The sequence below is a fragment of the Benincasa hispida genome, chromosome 10 (assembly GCF_027475165.1).
Source record: "Benincasa hispida cultivar pf3 chromosome 10, pf3_genome.v1.1, whole genome shotgun sequence".
In the NCBI taxonomy this organism is placed as follows: Eukaryota; Viridiplantae; Streptophyta; class Magnoliopsida; order Cucurbitales; family Cucurbitaceae; genus Benincasa; species Benincasa hispida.
In genome coordinates this window covers 11,693,685-11,717,433 of record NC_143487.1, presented here as the reverse complement: position 1 = coordinate 11,717,433, position 23,749 = coordinate 11,693,685, and the positions used below count along the sequence as shown (strand labels likewise).

Sequence of the window (23,749 nt, the reverse complement as noted above, 5' to 3'; positions counted from 1 at the left end):
AACTCCCTCTGTAGTTCCACTATTTATATAAACGGCATGTTATAAATTTATCTTTCGAATTGTTCCCCATCTCTCTTTTCTTTGTTCTTGTTGGAGCCAATTTCTTTGTAAACAAGATGCAGAAGCTCTTTGCTGCGAGGACTGCTTGTGCTTCGATTTTAAGGAGACAGGGACATTCTGCTTCTTTCTCTTCTGCTCTGCTTTTTGATGATACTCAACTACAGGTCTCGTTTTATTGTTTGCTAATGACGATGAATGAATGGGACTTGTTGATTTCGTTATCGATGGCTTTCTATTTTGGATTTTTATTGGTTAACTTGGTTTGGAGAATCTTCATTTTAGCTGTGATTAGTTAGTTTATGATGCAAATTTATGACCAAGAAGCTCGAATTGAGAATTGTTAGTTTTGTTTGTGGATGCTCGGTCTGTTTTAGATCAGTTTTCGTTAAAATGAATTCAACCCAGTTGGTTTCTATAGAATGGTACGGGTTTTTGTTTTTTTTTTTTGTTTTTTTTTTTTTAAAGAAGTGATTGATTAATTGCAGTTCAAAGAAAGTGTTAAACAATTTGCTCAAGATAACATTGCTCCCCATGCTGCAAAAATTGATCAAACAAACTCTTTTCCTCAGGTCAGTTGGAAGTCCTTCTCTTCTCCCCATACCATGTATGTATTTAATGGGTTACTTTATGATTTGACTAAAATGTACCATATTGTAGGATGTTAACTTATGGAAGCTCATGGGGGACTTCAATCTCCATGGAATTACTGCACCAGGTAGAGGTTTAGAAACCTTTTTTCGATGCTTCCCTCACTCCCCGTTATTTGGAGCGGTTCAATGCCTTAAAAATTATGTTCATATTCTCTTTATCAATGAATATTCATTTTTCTACTTCTACTTTTTCTCCATAAAATTCTATTGAATCGCGCTCTTACTGTATATTGTATCCTGATTTAGATGGACATTGAGATGATTATATATATTTTGCTAGTGCATCGTGTCTCTCATTCTTTGAAGATATTTCAAAACTAAACTATTGGTTGTCTTATAGAGGAATATGGAGGACTTGGTCTTGGTTACTTATATCACTGTATGGCAATGGAAGAAATAAGTCGCGCTTCCGGGTCTGTTGCCCTTTCATTTGGTGCACATTCAAACCTGTGCATCAATCAGCTGGTAAAGTGAAGCATGATTACACATTTTGTTAGTGATGTCATATTATGATTATATATTCTCTTAGACAGTACGGACGACGTGTTATCTTAATCATGTATTTTTTTTTTCTTCTTTTTCAGGTCAGGAATGGAAACCCAGCTCAGAAAGAGAAGTACTTGCCCAAGGTTTTATGCATTTCTGCATACACTCTTTGTTCCCGCTTCCCTTAATAATGTTCATGTTATAATGATTACTTCATTCCTTAACGATTTATTTTTTTCTGAAGAATAAAATTTGTCTTTCATGCATTCTTATTCTCTATTTCCTTCTCATTACTCCTTTCTTTTCTATTAAAGTACTTCTTTTTGGCTACTAACTTGACGATATCTTTGTTAATAAGCTTATTAAAGGGGACCATGTGGGAGCTCTTGCAATGAGTGAACCAAATGGTAACTTCAGTGAACTTTTGTTTTTCATGTATGCATATAAAAGGAGATCTTTGTAAGTACTAAGAATATTTTTATCCTTGAATAATGCACTTCCTACTTTCAGCTGGCTCGGATGTCGTGAGCATGAAATGCAAAGCTGACCAGGTGGATGGTGGATATGTCATTAATGGAAACAAGATGTGGTGTACTAATGGTCCTACCGCTCAAACATTGGTATTTTTTTGTTGCAAATTTTCGAACTGTGTTAAAAGAAATCATCTCTAATCCCGGCTAATGTATATTTGATTCATTTATAGCTATCGAATTAATGAAGACAAAACTTCAAAGAAAAACTTTAGAAACAATGAAATAGTTAGTTATGTTGGATGTGATATGTCAGCAAAATTACCTCAACTTTTTCTTTTTTTTAGCTATTTGGTGATAACTTTTCTTTTTCTGAATTTAGGGGTCTATCGTGAACAACCTTGAACTTGTGCACTTTCATGTTATACTTCTATTCAATGTATTTGGCTTATATGGAAACCTTACCTGTTCAAAATAGCGTCTTAAACTTAATCTTTCGTTGTTATAGTACGTCAGTATGAACCACCTATAATTTCAATGAAATGGGGACCTTTCTCTAGAATTACCCTGGTGAAAGCTGATATAAACGGTAAAGCACAAACTAAGGGTCATTTAAATAAATAAATTCAGAAAAACGAAGAATTGCTTGACACATTCTTCTCCATGCCAATATATTTGTAGAATTTCAGCATTCATGGTAGGTCATGCCGTGGTTTATTTTTTATTTTTTTTATGTGTATGTCTTTTCTTGTAATGTGGGAGGGAACAAACACGTTGAGGGAGTAATGTTAGAAAGAGGAGACACAAGATTTACGTTGAAACCCTAGAATAGGGAGAACCACGATAGAACCTCCGTTTTATTAATTTTTACATAATGTGAGAGATACAAGAGGATTCTTATTTATAGGCTCCAACAAGCCTAAATACAGAAAAGGAAAGAAAATTAGGGTAAAGTAAATAACTATAATACCCTTGGGACTATAAACAATCAACTAAATCCCTTATTTCCAACACTCCCCCTCAAGTTGGGGCGTAGAACCTCCGTTTTATTAATTTTTACATAATGTGAGAGATACAAGAGGATTCTTATTTATAGGCTCCAACAAGCCTAAATACAGAAAAGGAAAGAAAATTAGGGTAAAGTAAATAACTATAATACCCTTGGGACTATAAACAATCAACTAAATCCCTTATTTCCAACACTCCCCCTCAAGTTGGGGCGTAGATATCAATAAAAGAAATCCATCTAGCATGCATTCGGTTTATGTTTTTCCTGAGAATGAAGGAATTTTACGGAATAATGATCAATTATTAAAATAAATTCCTTGCTTATAAGATAATGTTCCTATTGATGGAGGGCTCCGACCAATGCATAAAGTTCTTATTCATAGGTGGACCACTTTTGTCTAGCCTCGCTTAACTTTTCACTAAAAGACGCTAAATGATGGGATTCTTGTGAGAGGACAGCCCCTATGCCAATAGAACTTGCATCTACAGCTACTTCAAATACTTTACTAAAATGTGGGGGAGCTAAAACCGGTGGGTTAGCTAATTTGTCTTTTAAAGCATTAAAACTATACGTAGTCTCTTTAAACCATGCAAATTTACTTTTCTTTAGGCAATGAGTTAAAGGGGCAGCTATGGAGCTAAAATTTTTAGTAAATTTGCGGTAAAATGGTGCTAAACCAAGGAAAGATTGCACCTCTTTGACCGATATAGGTATTGGCCATTCTTTGATGGTTGCAATTTTTTGAGGATCCGCTTGGACACCTTCTTGTCCGATAATGAAGCCAAGAAATTTGATGTTGCTGCATAAGAAGACACATTTCTTAGGATTGATGTATAGAGCATTAAATTCAAGGATAGAGAATACTTCCTGGAGGTGTGTAAGGTGGTCATTGACAGTCTTGCTATAAATTAGGATGTCATCAAAGTAACTGACCACAAATTTGTTGATGCAAGTAAAAATATTTGGTTCATAAGTCTGTGTAGGTGCATTTGACAGCCCAAAGGGCATTACAAGCCACTCAAATAGTCCCTGGTTAGTTTTGAATGCGGTTTTCCACTCATCCCCCGATCTAATTCTTATTTGGTGGTATCCACTATGTAGATCCACCTTGGAAAATACCTTTGCACCGGCTAATTGGTCAAGTAGGTCCGAAATTCTTAGGATTGGAAATCTATATTTGATTGTTATCTTATTGACCGCACGACTATCTATGCATAAGCGCCAACTACTATCTTTTTTAGGAGCTAAAAGAGCTAGGACAGCACAAGGGTTGAGGCTAGATTGAATATGTTTCTTATGTAAAAGATCTTGGATAATGGCTTGGAGGGCTTGATACTCACTAGGGCTCATTCGATAGTGGGGCAAGTGGGGTAAAGAAGATCCGAGGATGAAATCTATGTTAGGTTGGATGTCCCGGAGTGGAGGTAGGCCACTTGGGACCTTAGCGATGGAGGGAAACTTGTCTAAAAGGTTTTGCACTTTGCTTTCCATAGGAGTTGGTAATAAGGCCTCGGGTTTGGCATGGACAAATAAAGCTAGTTTGAATGTGTTTGCATTTGCCCAAGCTTGTTTATAAGGCATGATAGAAAATAAGTTTGCCTTGGGCTTCTCCTTGATGGTATGTTTGCTCATAGGAGTTTTCAAATCAATAGGTACAAGGATCACCCTTTTACCCATCCATTCAAACTCATATATGTTGGCATTACCATTATGTTTGGTATCATTATCGTATTGCTAAGGTCTTCCTAGTAGAATATGATAAGCGTCCATGTCTATGACATCGCATATGATTTGATCTTTGTAATGTGTTCCAATTGACAATGGAACTATACAAAGTTCATTAACAATAACCTCTCCCCCCTTTTTAATCCATCTTATCTTATAGGGGCTTGGATGGGGTCAACTTTTAGCTTAAAGTGGTGTACAAATTTCTTAGACACCATATTTTCCGAACTACCACTATCAATGATAATGTTGCATACCTTCCCGTTGATGGTATAACGGGTTCTAAACAACGCGTGCCTTTGAGGATTTGTTTCGGTCACCGGAGTCAAGAGGACCTTTTGGATTACACGAGAAAGAATGTCTCCCTCATCCGGGTGGCCACATTGATATCTTCCTCATAGTAGTCCTCATCTTCTTCATCCTCATGTTTTTCTTGAATTGTGAGGTTCTTCCTTTGGGGACAATCGTTAGAAAAGTGTCCCCTTTGACCACACCTAAAGCATTTGCCAAGATTAGGTCTATTATAAGGATTATTATTATTTCGAGAAGAAAAAGTAGGACTTCCCTTAGATTTAGCTTCTTTCCCCTTGTTTTTGGTAGGTACTTCACTGGATTGCCCTTTTGAAGTTTCTACCATGGATTTTCTCGTGGTTGTTGAATTTCTATCCCAATTGCTCCTTCAGCTAGCCCATCGTTTCTGTTTTAATGCTTCATCTTCCTCGATTGTAGATGCCACGAATACTGCTTCTGCCAGAGAAGATAGGGGTTGTAAATGTAATTTTTCCTTTATGTCTTGTCTCAAGCCATCGACAAACCGAGCTACTTGTTGGCCATCACTTTTGGCCAAATGTTCCTAGCACTTAGGCGATGAAATTCTTCCATATAGTTTTCAATTGTACGAGTTCCTTGCTTGCAATGGTGAAATTGGTTGTAAAGGAGTCTCTCATGATTAGCTGGCAGAATCGTTTTTTCATTAATTTCAACATTTTTGGCCAACTAGTGATAGGTCTTTTACCATACAAATGTCGATTGCCCTGAATTTGATCCCACCATGCCGATGCACCACTCTTAAGTTTCAAAGAAACAAGTTTTACCTTCTTGTGTTCCAGCGTTCCCATATAATCAAAGAAATTTTCCACGCTTTTCATCCAATCCAAATAGATTTCAATACTCATCTTGCCATTATATGTGGGTATATCGATCTTCATTTTAAAGTCATTTTCTTGCCTCTAATTTGGTTGTCCATGTCAATCTTGATAATAATCTTGATTTCCACACCTCTATGCTTGTGCGAAAGGAATTTGTTGTTGAAAAAGTGGGTTATTCCCATGAGGTGGATGCATCATTCTTGCTCGGTAATGTGGTTGGGGACTAGCTGAGTCTTCATCCTCGGATGAATCAGAATCCAACCCCAACAAATTTGGTGGCACGAGTCTAGAAGGCGGGTAAACCGGCAGATGTTGATGATTATGAACAGGATTTGGCAGCCGCACTCCTCTATCTTCAAATCTTTGATGTATTCTGGCTGGTTCTTGAATTCTTGGAGGAATTTCTTGGACCCTCCTAGGCAAATCTTGGTTTCTTTGAAGTAATTGATGCTGGTTTTTAGGCCTTTGTTGAACTTTTTGCAGCTGATCTTGATTGTTTTCACCAGCTTGGAGTCTAGCCGGTGCTTCTTGATGAGTTCTTGGTTGATTTTCAACCATTCTTCCCACGTCCAAAATCAGTTTTTTGATTGCTTGTTGCAAACCCGCCATAGAACTTTGCATAGCACTCATATGATCCATGATGCCGTTGAAGGTAGTTTCTAGATTGCCTAATCTTCGGTTGGTGGTTTAAGGAGAAGTGGAAAAAGATGCTTCTGCATCGTTAGAAGAGAGGGGGAGAAGGTGGGAAGTTTACCAAGCCCTTTACTCGTCATGAGGTCCCTTCACGAGGTCGCTCCGATACCAAATGGTGAAGACTAAAGAGTCTTGGAGAAATCTTGGAAGAATCTTGGACTTGAAGTTTTTATTCATTGATTAAAATGAGTGATAAGTTCCCTTTAAATAGGCCTAAAGAGAACGGGCTTGTACACACTTAATTAACTAACTAACCTAACCTCCTTTAAACAGACCCAAAGGAAAAGAGTTTTGTTATAGCTATTCTAAAATTAAAACTGTATTTAAAAAGAGAGTACAATCTGTCATTTTACAAGAAATATCCAAAATACCCTTTTTACAAGAAATGCCTAAAATACCCTTAATATCCCTACATCAAACACCCTTCATGATTTCTTGGCTTTGAAAGGTATTGTTGTTCATCAAAGTTCTTATGCTTATACACCTCAAAAAAATGGGGTGGCTGAACAAAAAAATCGTCACGTCATTGAGGTTGCTCGGTCCCTCATGCTTTCTGCTTCTTTTCCCTCTTATTTATGGGGAGATGTCGTTCTTACTGCAACCCATCTTATTAATTGGATGCCCTCTCGTGTCCTCAAATTCCAAACACCTCTTGAATGTTTCAAAAAGTCTTACCTAACCACGCGTCTTATTTCTAATGTTCCTCTTTGGGTGTTTGGTTGCACTGCTTTTGTCCATAGTCATGACCCTCACCGAACTAAATTTGCCCCTCGTGCTCAAAAGTGTGTTTTTGTCGGGTATCCTCTTCACCAGTGAGGTTATAAGTGTTTCCATCCTTCTTCATGGAAGTACTTCGCTTCTATAGATGTAACGTTCCTTGAAGATAAACCTCTCTTCCCTGTTAGTCCTCTTCAGAAGGAGAATACTAGTGGAGAGACTAACTGGTCCACACATTCGGTTCCTACAGACTTTTTTCCCGACCCTATCCTGGGTACAAATGACATCGTCCTTCCTACTAAATAGGTTCCATGGATAACATACTACAAGAAGAATCTTAGAAAGGAAATAGTGCCTCCTATCGCTCCATCGGCTACGGTCCATGAATCGGAACCGGCACCAGCTCAAGCTCAAGGTACTTTTGTTTCTGATAATACTGATGTGTGTGTTGAGGATGATGGTTGTAATGTGATTGACATTGACAAAACTGATGTGATAGCTCCAGAAAATGACAAAGTTGCAGGTAGTGATGAGTCATCAGAAGAAACACAGGAAGGTCAGGGTGTGCTGCAGGTTATTAAGTGTGACCACCATCCTCTTATTGATGAGGGGTCAGGCAAAATAGGAGGTTATGATGCCTCTCTTGATATACCCATTGCTTTGCGAAAGGGGTCTAGGTCATGTATTAAATATTCCATGCATAGTTTCCTATCTTACAGTAATTTGTCTTCTGAGTTTGGGGCATTTACTACTAACCTGGATATAGTAACAATATCTGCTAATGTGCATATGGCCATAGAAGTTCCCATATGGAAAGCTGCGGTCATGGAAGAGATGAAAGCTCTTGAAAAGAATAATACGTGGGATCGTGTAGCTCTCTCCCTAAAGGGCATAAAACAGTTGGGTGCAAATGGGTGTTCACTGTAAAGTATAAGTCTGATGGGACCCTTGATAGATACAAGGCCAAATTGGTTGCTAAAGGGTTTACTCAAACTTATGGAATTGACTACTCAAAAACTTTCTCACCTATAATGAAGTTGAACACAGTACGAATCCTTTCAGTAGCAGTTAACAAAGACTGGCCACTCCACCAACTTGATGTGAAAAATGCGTTCATGAATGGTAAATTAGAGGAAGAGGTCTATATGAGTCCACGTCCTAGTTTTGAAGCTCAATTTGACCGTCAGATTTGTAAACTCAAAAAGTCCCTGTATGGTTTGAAACAGTCTCCAAGAGCTTGGTTTGATAGGTTCACCAATTTTGTTAAGTCCCAAAGTTTTACTCAGGGGCACTTTGATCACACCTTGTTCATAAAGAAGTCAGTATCGGGGAAAATAGTTGTTCTAATTGTATACATAGATGGTATTGTTCTGTCAGGTGATGATGGCTGTTGAGATTACCAGGCTGAAAAAGAAAATGGCTGGTGAATTTAAGATTAAGGATCTTGGGAGTTTAAGATACTTCCTTGGAATGGAGGTGGCGAGATCAAGAGAGGGGATTTTTGTTTCTCGACGGAAATACACACTCGATTTGTTGAAGGAGACAGGGATGACTGTATGTAAATTCGTTAATACCCCTGTTGAATTCAATGCTAAGCTGGGAGATTCAAAAGAGAGATACCAACGTCTAGTGGGAAATTGATCTACTTATCTCATATTAGATCGGATATATCCTATGTTGTTAGTGTAGTTAGTCAGTTTATGCAGGCACCTTACGAGAAACGTATGGAGGCTGTAAATCGGATTATGAGATATTTGAAAACTACTCTAGGTAAAGGCCTAATGTTCAGGAAATCCAACAGGAGATGTATTGAGATAATTGGACAAGATCTGTTAAAGATAGGAAATCGACTACAAGGTACTGTACTTTTGTGTGGGGGTAATCTTGTTACTTGGAGAAGTAAGACGCAAGGTGTGGTTGCTAGAAGCAGTGCTGAAGCTAAATACAGAGCTATGAGTCTGGGAATATGTGAAGAGATATGGTTAAAGAAAGTTTTGTCTGATCTTCATCAAGATAGTGATACTCCTATGAAACTCTATTGTGATAACAGGGCAGCTATAAGTATAGCCAACAACCCTGTGCAACATGGTAGAACAAAACATGTGGAGATTGATAGACACTTCATCAAAGAAAAACTGGACAGTGGCAGTATTAGCAAGTTGGGTCTAATTGACATCTACACCTCAACTTGAGGGGGAGTGTTGAAAAAGGGGTTGTGTTATGTTTTAGCCCTAAGGGTTTTTTAGTCATTTTATTTTGCCTTATTTTTTCCTTTTTCTGTATTAGGTTTTTCCATAGCCTATTTATATCTTGGGTCTGGTATGTATGGTGTAAGTTGAATTATAATAAAAGAACTCTTCTATCGTGATTTTTTTTTCTCTGTTCCAGGGTTTTCTACGTAAATCTCGTGTCACCTTCTTCTATCTTTCAACAAGTAGTGATCGTAGCAAGGAGTCCTCTCCTTTCCAAATGCACTTTCGAGGATCCCCTGGTCTATGTCTGGGTATCTCGCTGGTCAAACAACCGAATTTGTGACGCCCTTCAAGGGCCATTTTAATAGGCTGAGACCAGGAGGAAAAATTCTGGCCAATTAAGCCTATGGAATTTCCCATTGAACCAGACAAATAATTTGCAGTAGTTAAAACAGGGAAAGAGGTTACCGAATTCTCTGGATATATCGGTAAACCGGAAGGAGCGTCTGAATTCAATACACTTGAATTTAAGTTTGTGCTTGTGGAAGCACCTAGGGCTGCCCCAAGAGCGGGAATTTGTTGTTGAAAATTTGTCTGAAAATCAGCTAACTGTTATCGAACCATTTTCGGAGAAAGACCCATGGACTCATGATGTTCATAGCTCAGCGGCGACAGATGGAGGAGCCCAGGCGGTAGCAAGCTGTTATAGGCGGCTGGCGGCACATCACTTCCGATTATGGACTTACCTCAGTGATGCGTGGAAGATCCAGTAGCACCGACTTCAGATTCCAGTGGCTGGGTGAAATGGCTAGCGGCAGCGGGACCAAAGGCAGCACTGGCAGGACCAGAAGCAGTGGCGGCGGCACTAGGAGTAAAGCTAGCGGCGCTAGGGTTCTCGATCGGCTGCTGTTGAGGAAGTCTTTGCAGCGATCGAAGATACTAGTCAACGGCGGTCTGAACGGCAGTGGCAGCGGCAATCGGAGGCTCCATCAGCGGCTGTGGCGGAAGCGGTGTTGGTGCAACACTAAGGTTATCTTGCACCAGTTGGTGTTTGCCAATGGTGGCTAGGATTTCGTCACCACACTCTGATACCATGTTAAAAGAGAAAAGAGAGAGAGGAGACACAAGGTTTACGTGGAAAACCCTAGAACAGAGAGAAAAAGCCATAATATAGTCTCTGTTGTATTAATTTTTACATAATGTGAAGATACAAGAGGATTCTTATTTATAGGCTACAAAAAGCCTAAATACAAAAAATGAAAGAAAAATACGGTAAAGTAAATAACTATAATACCCCAGGACTATAAACAATCAACTAAGTCCCTTATTTCCCACAAGTAACATTTTATAGTCCCAGGTTAAATTTAGCAGTTTGTGTTTCACCTCAAAATCTTAAAAGCATGTAGGTTGAACAATTCATGGTTGAATTTTATTCTTGCATATTTCATTAACTCTGAGCGGATTTACCCAATTGAAACAGGTTGTTTATGCAAAAACGGATGCAAATGCTGGCTCAAAGGGAATTACAGCATTTATCATTGAGAAAGGAATGCCCGGGTACTTAAAGATCTGTTGATCTGGTTCATGATATGTTGAATTTGCAAGTAACAGAATTTTCTGTTCTGTTCCTCTAGCATGCACTAGGGTAGAACTATACCATATAATTGTAAATGTAATCTTAAAATAACCCGAAGCTCCTGATTCAAGTTCATTTAGAAACTTCCAACGTTCCTTATCCTTGATTCTTATATTGGTTGTTTCTATGTTTCCCAGATTCAGCACTGCCCAGAAATTAGACAAACTTGGCATGCGAGGGAGTGATACGTGAGTCTACTGTGCTTGGAATTTCAAGTTTCTAAAATAAGCGCACAGTCTTCTGTCCTCTTCCACTCATGTTGGCAATGGTTTGTGCAGATGTGAGCTTGTCTTTGAAAATTGCTTTGTTCCTGAAGAAAATGTACTTGGACAAGAAGGAAAAGGTATGCTGCTGACGTAGTAATGTTATTCATTCATGCATCTAGTGAATGGTTACACTTTTTTTTTTTATACTTCATCTCAGTAAAATAATTTCAATGAGGTTGGATGCGTGATAGATGGGGTATTAAATAGCGGCAGATTTCAACGCATGGTTTCTAATTTATGGTCATGGCCTAATTGATAAATCTATCTGGTATTCTCAGTTAAAATATCACACCATTCCACGAAAGAAAACAAAATATTCTGTGAGACTGTGATCTTATCGTTAGGAGTCTTTGAACCAAGACATTCATATTTGTTGTGTAGGTAAGGGTAATTTTCTGACCAAATGTTGTGACAGCTAAATATGATATCTCCAAGGGCTAAGAGTATCTGAAATGCTGACATTTCAGGCCCCAATGGCATCTCATAGGAGAATTTTCCAATCGTTTAGTTTGAATCCCAATGTAAAAGATGGAAGAGATTAGACGACGGTCAGTAATTTGATGTGCTGATATTTTTACTTAATGCCAATAATGGTCCTTTCATGTCTGGTTTGGGTTTAATGTAAGGGGCTAACTTTGGTATCGTCAAGCATCAAGCGTCATGAGTTGACCCCTTGGTCTATTGACCATCAAAAACCAATGTAAATAGTAAAAAGTTACAAGAAATGCGTTCAAATCATGTTGTTACCTACTTGAATTTAATATTCTACGAGTTATCTTGGTAACCAAATATGATAAGGTGAGACAATTGTCCCGTGAGAATGGTCGAGCAAGCCAACCTAGAACATTTAAAATATAGAAAAATAATATAAAATAAAATGAGAAAAATGTTCCTGTTTGTTTTGAAAATTACTTCCTATAATTGAGTTCAACAACACAGAAGTTTAGGATTTGAACCTTTGGCCTTTTGATCAAAGTATACCATCACAAATAAGAGGCTTTGTTGATAGTTTATAACCCCAAGGGTATTTGAGTATTTTACGTTACCCTGGGTTTATTTCATTTTTTTGTATCAGGGCTTGCTAGAGCCTATAAATATGGCTTCTCTTGTAACTTTCATTTTATGTTAAAATAATAAAAACTCTCTATCGTGGTTTTTTTCTCCCTGTTCTAGGGTTTTCCATATAAACTTAGTGTTCTCTATTTTCTATCTTTTAACATGGTATCAAAGCGTGGTGACGTAACCCTAGCTACCATCGACAAAAAAAACTGGTGCAAGATAACCTTAGCTCTGCACCAGTCCCGCTTTTGCCACAGTTGCCGATGAGGCCTCCGACCACTGTCGCCGTCGCTACTACTGCTGTCCAAGTCATCGTTGATCAGTATCATCAGCCCTTGCATATCCATCCAACTCTAGCACTACAACAACCTTTGATGGAAACCTTAGCACTGCCACCCTTTTTCAAAATGCCACCGGTGTTCCTCCCTTGTTACCGAGTGCCACCATTGTCTATCCCTCCAACCTTGCTGCCGGTAGCCGAAACATACACCTTGAAGCCGAGATTGGTGAGTCGCATGCCTACCACAGAGGTAAATCCCCCGCCGGGGTAACAAGCCCCTTGCAGCCGCTGAGAATCCCTAGTTCCTTTCCCTTCCAGCGGCAAGCAACCTACCTGCAACTGTCAGGCCTTTCTCATCATGCACCGCCTAGTTATGAACATCAAGGTTCAATTGGTTTATCTCCGTTAATGGTTCAACAACAGTTGGCTAATCTTCAGGCAAGTTTTCAGCAACAAATTGTTGCACTTGGGGCAGCCCTAGGTTCTTCCACAAACTTAAATTCCAGTACAGTGAATTCTGACATTCCTTCCGGTTTACCAATGTATCCAGAGAATCCGATAACTTTTTCCTCTGCTTTAACTACTACAAACTATTTGTCTGAATGTATGGGAAATTCCTCAGGGTTAATTGCAGGAGAAAAGTTAAATGGTCAGAATCATTTCTCCTAGTCTCAGTCCATTAAAATGGCTCTTGAGGGGCGTCACAAGTTTGGGTATCTAACTGGTGAGATACGAAGACCTAAGCCAGGGGATCCTCAAGAGCGCATTTGAATAGGAGAAGACTCCTCGCTTTGATCACTGCTGATTAATGATATGGAATCTCAAATAAGGAAACCGTTGTTGTATGTTGTGACTACTCGAGATATCTGGGATACAGTTCAATAATTATATTCTAAGAGGAAGAATGCGTCTCATCTATTGTGTGTAAAAGGACCAACGATGATTTATAGGGTATCTTTCCCTATTCGGAGGAGGAGCAGAAGTTCTTTCGGAAGTTTGATCAATAGGCCCAAAGAGGTGTAGGTTCCCCGGGGTTGTCTCGTTCCTGCTTTTAGGAGCAAGCTACCTTACTACGTAAACAGGCTCACAAGTGCAAATAGGCGATGGATGTCACTTTATACTTTAACAAATTGTCCTTGTGGAGGTGTCCAGTATTCCATGACTGCAGCTCATCTTATTAATCGAATGTCTTTTCGTGTCCTCCAACTCCAAACTCCTCTTTAATGCCTCAAAGAATCATATACTACCACGCGACTTATTCCTGATGTCCTTCTTCGAGTTTTTGGGTGCACTGCCTTTGTTCATAGTCATGACCCTAACCAAACTAAATTTACCCCTCATGCTCAGAAATGTGTCTTCGTGGGGTATCCCCTTCACCAATGAGGTTATAAATGCTTCCACCCTTCCCGTAACGTTCCTTGAGGATAAACCTTACTTCCCCGTTAGTCATCTTCAGGGAGTGAGTACTAGTGAAGAGACTAACTGGTTCACATCTTCAGTTCCTACTGACCTTTCTGAACTTCTTCCTGAACCCATCCTGAGTGCCCATGACACCGTTCTACCCATTAAACAAGTCCTTTGGATAACTTACTACAAGAAGAATCTCAGAGAGGAAATGGTGTCCTCTACTGCTCTGCCGGCTCCGGTCCATAAATTTGAAACAACACAAGCTCAAGGTACTACTAGCCCTGATAATACTAACTTGTGTGTTGAGGATGATATTATAGATTTGGCTGAAAATGACAGGACTGATATGTTACTTCTAGAGAATAACAAGGTTGCAAGCAGTGATGAGACTTCGACAGAAACACAAGAGGGTGAGACTCTTCCTCGGGCTGAAAAATGTATTCAAAATTCCATTACGGATGAGGATTCAGACAAACCAGGGGATTATGATATCTCTTGACATGCCCATTGCATTGAGAAAAGGCATCAGGTCTTGCACCAAGTACCCATGCATAGCTTTCTGTCTTATAGTAATCTATCTTCTAAGTTCAGGGCGTTCACTGCCAGGCTTGATACAACAACAATACCGAAAAACATACATGTGGCTATGGAAATTCCTGAGTGGAAGACTGCCGTCATGGAAGAAATGAGAGCTTTTGAAAAAAATAATACGTGGGACCTTGTAGCTTTTCCTGAAGGGCATAAAATAGTTGGGTGCAAGTGAGTGTTCACTCTGAAGTATAAATCAGATGAAACTCTAGACAGGTACAAGGTCAGATTTGTAGTAAAAGAGTTTACTCAAACTTATGGAATAGATTATTCTGAGACTTTCTCCCCTGTAGCGAAAAACACGGTTCGGGTTTTTCTTTCTGTTGCAATTAATAAAGACTGGCCTCTCCATCAACTTGATGTAAAAAATGCATTTCTGAATAGTGAATTAGAATAAGAGGTTTATATGAGCCGCCCCCCAGGTTTTGAAGCTCAATTTGATCATCAGATTTGTAAACTCAGGAAGTCTTTGTATGGTTTGAAACAATCCCCAAGAGTGTGGTTCGACATATTTACTACCTTTGTTAAGTCTCAAGGTTTCACTCGGGGACACTCTGATCACACGTTGTTTACAAAAATGTCAGTATCTAGGAAAATTGTTGTTCTAATTGTGTATATAGATGATATTGTCTTGTCAGGAGATGATACTGCTGAGATCACAAGACTAAAAAAGAAAATGGTTGACAAGTTTGAGATCAAAGATCTAGGGAATCTAAAGTATTTCCTTGGAATGAAGGTGGCAAGATCAAGGGAAGGGATCTCTGTTTCACAACGGAAATACACTTTTGACCTGTTAAAAGAAACAGGTATGACTGGATGTAGACCTGCTGGCACTCCTATTGAATTCAATGCGAAACTGGGAGATCCTGCTGACAAAGTTCCTATTGATAAAGAGAGGTATCAGCATCTAGTGGGAAAGTTGATTTACTTATCTCACACCAGACCAGATATTTCCTATGTTGTCAATGTTGTTAGTCAGTTTATGTAGGCACTCTACGAAGAACATATGGAAGTGATGAATCGGATTCAGATATCTGAAAAGCTCTATGGGTAAAGGTCTGATGTTTAGGAAAACTGACAAGAAATGCATTGAGGCTTATACTAACTCTGATTGGGCAGGATCAGTTATTGACAAAAAATCTATTTCTGGATATTGTACTTTTGTGTGGGGTAACCTACTTACTTGGAGAAGTAAGAAGCAAAGTGTTGTTGCTAGAAGCTGTATTGAAATAGAGAAAGAAGATAACACAAGGAGTTTACGTAGAAAACTCTAATTCAGGGAAGAAAAACCACGGTAGAAAAGAACTTATTATTTTTTATATCTTGTTTACAATAGACCCAACCCTAGATATAAATAGAATAATGTGAAACCCTAATTTAGCAAATATAGTAAAAAGACAAAAATGCCCTTAGGGCTAATTTAACATATTTCAACACTCCTCCTCAAGTTGTGGCATAGATATCGGCAAGGCCCAACTTGCTAATACAAGCTTTAAACGTCTGTCTCGATAACCCTTTCGTAAAAACATCAGCAATCTGTTGGACTGAAGGTACATAGGGAATACAAATAGCTCCGCGGTCTAACTTTTCTTTAATAAAGTGCCTATCAATTTCAACATGTTTGGTTCTATCATGTTGTACGGGATTATTTGCAATACTGATGGCAGCCTTATTATCACAATACAGCTTCATAGGCCCAGGACTACTCTCGTGAAGATCAGATAACACCTTCTGCAACCAGATTTCTTCACACACTCCCAGATTCATAGCTCTATACTCTGCCTCAGCACTACTTCTGGCCACTACACCCTGTTTTTTACTCCACCAAGTTACCAAATTTCCCCATACAAAGGTACAGTACCCTGAGGTTGACCTTCTATCAGTCACAGATCCGGCCCAATCTGAGTCAGTATATGCCTCGATGCTTCGTGTGTCATGTTTCCTGAATACCAAGCCCTTCCCAGGGGTGGACTTTAAATATCTCAAAATTCGAGTCACAGCTTCCATGTGCTCCTCATATGGACTCTGCATGAACTGACTTACTACACTCACAGCATAGGAGATGTCGGGTCTAGTATGAGACAAGTAAATCAGTTTTCCTACTAGGCGTTGATACCTCTCCTTATTCACAGGAACTCCTTCCAAAACATTTTTCAGTTTGCTATTGACCTCAATAGGAGTGTCAATAGGTTTGCATCCGGTCATTCCTGTTTCTTTTAACAAGTCCATAGTGTACTTCCGCTGAGAAACAAATATTCCTGCTTTTGATCTTGCCACTTCCATCCCTAGAAAATACCTTAAACTACCAAGATCCTTAATTTCAAATTCACTTGCCATCCTTTGTTTTAGCTTAGCAATTTCTGCCGTATCATCCCCTGATAGGATGATGTCATCAACATACACTACCAACACAGCAATCTTTCCTAAGGGTGATTTTTTGGTAAACAAAGTATGATCAGAATGTCCCTGAACAAACCCTTGGGACTTAACAAACACGGTGAACCTGTCAAACCACGCCCTAGGAGACTGCTTCAACCCATATAAAGACTTCCTGAGTTTGCAAACATGATTCCCAAACTTAGCTTCAAAACCTGGAGGTGGACTCATATAAACTTCCTCTTCCAACTCACCATTTAGGAATGCGTTCTTTACATCTAGTTGATGTAGGGCCAATCTTTATTCACGGCGACAGACAGAAGAACACGAATCGTGTTTAACTTAGCCACTGGGGAAAAGGTTTCTGAATAATCAATCCCATACGTCTGAGTGAATCCTTTAGCAACTAACCGAGCTTTATACCTCTCAAGTGTTCCGTCAGACTTATACTTCACTGTGAACACCCATTTGCAACCAACTGTTTTGTGACCTCTAGGGAGAGCTACTAACTCCCAAGTCTTATTTGCCTCAAGAGCTCTCATTTCCTCCATTACTGCTGCTTTCCATTCGGGAACTTCCATGGCCGCATGTACACTGGTAGGTATTGTTAGAGCATCTAGCTGAGTAGTAAAAGCCTTAAAAACAGGAGATAAGTTACTATAGTTCAGAAAGCTATGCAAAGGGTATTTTGTACATGACCTGGTTCCCTTTCTCAGAGCAATTGGCATATCCAGAGTGGTATCATAGTTGTCAGTTTTCGTCTGTCTCTCTTCAGTATCGGACTTTTGAGACAATTCTGCATCCTCTTGAGGATTTTTAAGCATCTCATCCCTTCCTGACATTTCAACCTTCTCTGAGCTCATTTCGTCATTTTCTATGTTCCCAGACTTTTCTTCGAGACTCTCCTTTGAAACAACGGGATCTTGAACTTGTGCTGGTTCTGACGCTTGGACACTTTCCGATGGAACACCAGAGGTTTCCTGAATTTCCTTTCTGAGATTCCTCCTATAATACGTTATCCAGGGCACTTGTTTAGTAGGAAGAACCGACACGGGAACAACAGGAGCAGAATTAGGTTCAAGACTAGGTAGACTAGGTCCAGGAATATTGGGACTAAGCTGAATATTGGGACTAGGCTCAAGGTTGAGGCTAATGGGTATGGAGTACGTGGAATTGTTAGTCTCTTCATTCGTGGTCTCCCCCTGAAGATGACTAACGGGAAAGAACGGTTTGTCTTCAAGGAACGTGACATCCATAGTGACAAAATATTTTCTGGAAGATGGATGAAAGCATTTATAACCTCGCTGATGAAGGGGATACCCGACAAACACACATGTTTTAGCTCGTGGAGCAAACTTAGTCCGGTGTGGACCATGAGTATGAACAAAGGTTGTACACCCAAACACACGAAGAGGAACCTCAGGAATAAGACGGGTAGACTGATATGACTCTTTGAAGCACTCAAGAGGGGTTTGAAACTTTAGAACTCGGGAAGGCATTCTATTAATTAGATGAGCTGCGGTAAGAATCGCATCTCCCCACAGGTACGAAGGAAGAGACGCTGGAATTATCAAGGAACGAGCAACTTCAATAAGATGACGATTTTTTCGGTTAGCTACCCCATTTTGTTGTGGAGTATAGGCACACGAGTTTTGATGGATGATCCCTTTTGACACTAGGAATTCCTGGAAGGTGTGGTTGACAAACTCACGACCATTGTCACTTCGGAGAATGGCAATCTTTGTGTTAAACTGTGTTAATACAGTGGTATAGAACCGTTTGAAGGTAGATAAAACCTCGGACTTATCAGCAAGGAGATATACCCATGTAAGTCGGGTATGGTCATCAATGAAAGTTACAGACCACCGTTTACCAGACAGGGTAGTGATGCTCGAGGGACCCCAAACATCACTGTGAACCAGGTGGAAAGGCTGGGTAGGCTTATAGGGCTGAGAAACAAATGACACGCGAGGTTGTTTAGCACGTATACAAACATCACAAGATAATGAAGAAACATTCACATTATGGAATAAATGAGGAAACAAATACCGCATATATTGAAAACTAGGATGTCCAAGACGAAAATGCCACAATAAATAATCTGTTTCAGATATAGCAAACGAAGATAAAAGACTAGTCCTAAACAAGCTTCTGGAGGAAACATCTGTAGAAAGGAAATATAGGCCTCTGTCATATCGGGCAGTGCCAATCGTCCTCCCCGAGCTCAAGTCCTGAAACAAAGCAGTATCTGGTGAGAAGACAACTCTACAGTTCAAATCTTTTGTTATTTTGCTTATTGATAATAAATTGTAAGAAATTTTGGGCACATGTAAGACATTTTGCAGAGTTAATCCATGAAATGGTGACAGTCTGCCTTTTCCAGCAACAGGAGCGAAGGACCCATCCGCAATTCGAATCCTCTCATTTCCAGCACTTGGATAGTATGAGAGAAATCGGTCGGATGAGCCAGTCAAGTGATCGGTTGCTCCTGAATCTAGAATCCATAACTCATTCCCCTCAGCAAGGAAACTCAAGGATTGAGGGTTACCTGATTGAGCAACTGTTCCGATTCCTACGGTACCTGAGTCCCCAGGATTAGTTACTGGAAGCTGTGTCTGAGGTTGTGCAGTCCCCTCAACTGATTCACCCACTAGAGCACGCCCAGATCTCGACTTGTCATTCGGAGGGCGACGTTTACCATTTGGAGGACGACCATGCAATTTCCAGCACTGCTCCTTCGTATGCCACTGTTTTTTACAATGCTCACAAATTGGGGGTGTTTTACTACTCTGCTTGTCATCATCAGCTCCAGCGGACTTCACCCCGAAGGCAGCTGACTCTATAGTGGTAACACTTGGCTCATTCATTGCACTCGATCTATCTTCTTCCAATCTAACTTTTGAACATACCTCCATGAGAGACGGAATTGGTTTCTGCCCCAGTATTCTACTGCGAACTGTATCAAATTTGGGGTGTAGCCCAGCAAGAAAATCATACACACGCTCAACCTCTTCTATCTTGGAGTATTGAATTCCATCTTGTGGGCAGGTCCAGATGATCTCCCGACATAGATCCATTTCTTGCCATAACAATGACATCTTGCTGAAGTATGACGTTACATTCATGCTCCCTTGTTTGCATTCGTGAACCTGTTTACGTAGAGTATACAGGCGGGATGCGTTCTGACGCCTCGAATATAACCTTCGGACTGCATCCCAAATATCTCGGGCAGTGGCTGAATAGAGTAAGGGTTTCCCGATTTGTGGTTCCATACTACTAATTAACATTGAGCGGAGCAAAGAATCCTCTGCCTTCCAGACACGTTCTTGAGGATCCCCAAGATTCGGTCGTGGTATCTCTCCAGTTAAATATCCAAACTTATGGCGTCCCTCAAGAACCATTTTAATGGTTTGGGACCAAGAGAAGTAATTTTGCCCATTCAACTTCTCTCCTGTGATCATTCTTGCAGAATTTCCAATTGTTCCAGATAAAAGATTAGAAGTTGGAGTAGGAAACATTGATACCGGATTTTCTGAATACATCGGGGAAGAATCATGGCCATTCAATCGGACTCCCAGGGCGACCATCTGTTGCTGAAGACTAGCTAATTGTTGTTGGAGTTCCCCATGAGATTCAGATCTGGAATTTTTCTGTCTAAATACCATGGGATTTTCTTCAATGGACTCACCCATTCGAAACTGGGGCTGAATCGGATATACATGAGGAAGAGGCGATCCACCATGATACTGTGAAAAAGCTACTGCCGGAAGTCCACCAGCGGCAAAGTTCGGCAACCTGTGACTGGCGCTGCTCCCAGACTGCTGTGATGGTGGGTATCGGACGAACGGCTCTGCGATCTGCTGCGAAGCGGAAGAAATCGCGCCGATCTGACCCGACCCGGCAGTTGGAACGAGCCCACGATCGTCTGATGAAGATGTGATTCTGTGCGACGCCGCCTACCGGCTGTAGACCGATCGTGTGCGCGGGCTGGAGAACATGTGAGGCGGAGGCGGTTGTGTGCGAAGCTGAGGGTCCGATTGGTTGTGACCCGATCGCGTGCGTCGGCTGGAAGGCGTGACCTTCCACCACCACCTGCTGTTCGGCTGGAAAAATCCGATCAATGGTGTTTAGTTGGGACGCTGGAGCTATTCCACCACCTGGGATGATGGTTCGGAGATAGCAGTCAACCGCTGCTTGAATCACAGCCTCATTATTCAGCGTACCTTCACCTATCAAGTTTGATGACTGAGTTTCTTCTACCGGGGCTAGGGTTTCATCACCTTGCTCTGATACCATATTGAAATAGAGAAAGAAGATAACACAAGGAGTTTACGTGGAAAACCCTAATTCAGGGAAGAAAAACCACGGTAGAAAAGAACTTATTATTTTTTATATCTTGTTTACCATAGACCCAACCCTAGATATAAATAGAATAATGTGAAACCCTAATTTAGCAAATATAGTAAAAAGACAAAAATGTCCTTAGGGCTAATTTAACATATTTCAACAAGCTGTATTGAAGCTGAATACAAAGTTATGAGTTTAGGAATCTGTGAAGAAATCTGGTTGAAGAAAGTTCTGTCTAATCTTCACCAAGACAGTGTTTTACCTATGAAACTCTATTGTGATAATAAAGCGGCTATAAGCATAGCCAATAATCCTATACAACATGATAGAACGAAACATGTGGAGATTGATAGACACTTTATAAAAGAGAAACTAGACAATGACAATATCTGTATTCCGTATTCCATCTAGTCAACAAGTTGTTGATGTTCTCACCAAAGGGTTATTTAGACAAAGTTTTGACTCGTGTTAGCAAGTTGGGTCTGATTAACATCTATGCTCCAACTTGAGGGGGAGTGTTAGAAATTGGAGACTTTGTTGATAGGTTTTAGTCCTGAGGATATTTTAGTATTTTACTTTACCCTAGGTTTATTTCCCTTTTTGTATTAGGGCTTGCAAGAGCCTATAAATATGGCTGCTCTTGTAACTTTCATCTTATGTTAAAATAATAAAAAGAGACTCTCTATTGTGGTTTTTTCTCCCTGTTCTAGGGTCTTCCACGTAAACTTAGTTTCTCTATCTTCTATCTTTTAATATATACATATCTTAAGTTGAGTTATGTTCATGTTGATAATTACTTGCTATGGTAAATATAAATGTGAATAGTCGCTACCTCATCTTGTTTGTAACCAGATTGGAAGAGAACCAAACTATTGTCATCTTCATACTAATCATTATTTAACCGGTGTAATGTACAATGTTTTTTTTCAGGAGTTTATGTTATGATGTCTGGGTTAGATTTGGAGAGGCTTGTTTTGGCTGCTGGTCCCCTAGGTCTTATGCAAGCATGTCTTGATGTTGTTCTTCCTTACGTTAAACAAAGAGAGCAGTTTGGTCGTCCAATTGGGGAATTCCAGTTTATACAGGTTCTATCACCGAGACTATCTTACCATATACATCGTTGATATTTCCTCGAAATGACTCGATTAATCTGCAATTGCAGGGAAAACTTGCTGATATGTATACGTCTTTGCAATCATCAAGGTGAGAGATTCTGGAGTAATCATGCTTTTTTTTCTTTTTTTTCTCTCTTTTTCTTGTCATGTCAACTCTCTCTCTCTCTCTCTCTCTCTCTCCCTCCCTCCAGGGCCTACGTTTACTCTGTTGCTAGGGACTGTGACAGCGGAAAAGTTGATCCCAAGGTTTGATGGAGATCTTAAGCCTTTTATGTTGCTTCTTGAATCTTTTAGTCAATGAATATGTGCACATGTCCGTAGTATCTATGCTTTTGACCCATTTTTCCTTTGTCCTTGGCCATGAGAGCATTTCGTTAAGGGAACTAAACTGTGGTTTGATGCCGCAACCTAAAATCCTTCACGTATTCACCCCATGCGGTTTTGTTCCAGGATTGTGCTGGAGTAATATTATGTGCAGCTGAAAGAGCAACACAAGTTGCTCTGCAGGTAAAATTTGTGTTCTCGAAAACATTTTCTTTTTCTCCATTAGGATCATATTACTTCTATGTTCCATGCCATAGCAGTTCCTTGTGAAAAAAAGTAGCTCCATCTCCAATTCGATGGGGCAATATTTATGAAACTATTTAGACAAAGTTGATTTGATATGTCATTTTTGTATTGATTGTTTTGTTAGAGCACATTACATACATTACATACATTACCAAGTGGAATCCTTCCTGATCTGTTAGGATATCTCCTAACAAGAGAGAACTCAAGACAAAAAACAAACAAAAAAAAACTAAAAGATAGATTATATTGTAACATCAATAAAGAAATTACAATATACATCAACACATTCTAGAAGGTTGAGAATCCTCTCCCAAATTCCCAATTAGGAAATTACCACAAAATTCACACCCCAACCATACTCTCTCATACTATTTATAACTAAAAAAACCTAATTTAATGTCTGATTACCAGAATGTCCCTTACTAGGGGCCTTTCATGTTCATTTCACATTCAATCTTGCAGGCCATACAATGTTTAGGAGGCAACGGGTATGTAAACGAGTACGTAACTGGTCGACTACTCCGAGATGCAAAACTTTACGAAATAGGTGCAGGTACTAGTGAAGTCAGAAGGATGATCATTGGTCGCTCACTGTTCAAAGAACAATAGGAGACAACTTTTACACTCAATTGATTGCTTCAGAGGAAACATCCCACCATCATAGTCAATAATACTCAATACTCATGAGCCCCCAGAGCAGGTTCTTGAGAAGCAAAGGTGATCGATGATTGAGGTCTTTATCTACAATGTGTAATTCTAAGTGAACATTGTTCAAATTTGTCATCATAAATAATTGTTGCCTTTCATTGAGATTGATAGAAAATAGAAAGAACATAAGCCATTCAGATCAGGGATAGCGTGGTAATTTTGCTTCACTTCTTTTTAAGTCTTTGTTATAAGTGGCGCTGTATTTACATCGGTCAAAATGGACAGTTTTAGATGACTTTTCAACGTC

General features: G+C 39.8%; 1 protein-coding gene across 1 annotated transcript; it reads left to right on the top strand.

Annotated features, from left to right (window-relative positions):
• Nucleotides 1-23,644, top strand: IVD (isovaleryl-CoA-dehydrogenase). The gene is made up of 15 exons (XM_039045966.2): nucleotides 1-224; nucleotides 546-629; nucleotides 718-775; nucleotides 1,051-1,175; nucleotides 1,295-1,339; nucleotides 1,555-1,603; nucleotides 1,707-1,816; nucleotides 10,631-10,707; nucleotides 10,924-10,974; nucleotides 11,065-11,129; nucleotides 22,040-22,194; nucleotides 22,272-22,312; nucleotides 22,416-22,470; nucleotides 22,675-22,731; nucleotides 23,257-23,644. Exons 1-15 carry the CDS (start codon nucleotides 117-119, stop codon nucleotides 23,401-23,403), a joined length of 1,227 nt encoding a protein of 408 aa, XP_038901894.1. The 5' UTR covers nucleotides 1-116; the 3' UTR covers nucleotides 23,404-23,644.
• The last annotated feature ends 105 nt before the right edge of the window (nucleotides 23,645-23,749 follow it).

What these genes read in the sequence shown, in the direction of transcription:
- IVD (XM_039045966.2), top strand. Translation starts at nt 117, where the DNA reads ATGCAGAAGCTCTTTGCTGCGAGGACTGCTTGTGCTTCGATTTTAAGG. An exon ending in TGCAATGAGTGAACCAAATG is followed by an intron (nt 1,604 to 1,706) that starts GTAACTTCAGTG and finishes TCCTACTTTCAG; the next exon opens with CTGGCTCGGATGTCGTGAGC. An exon ending in ACTTGGACAAGAAGGAAAAG is followed by an intron (nt 11,130 to 22,039) that starts GTATGCTGCTGA and finishes GTTTTTTTTCAG; the next exon opens with GAGTTTATGTTATGATGTCT.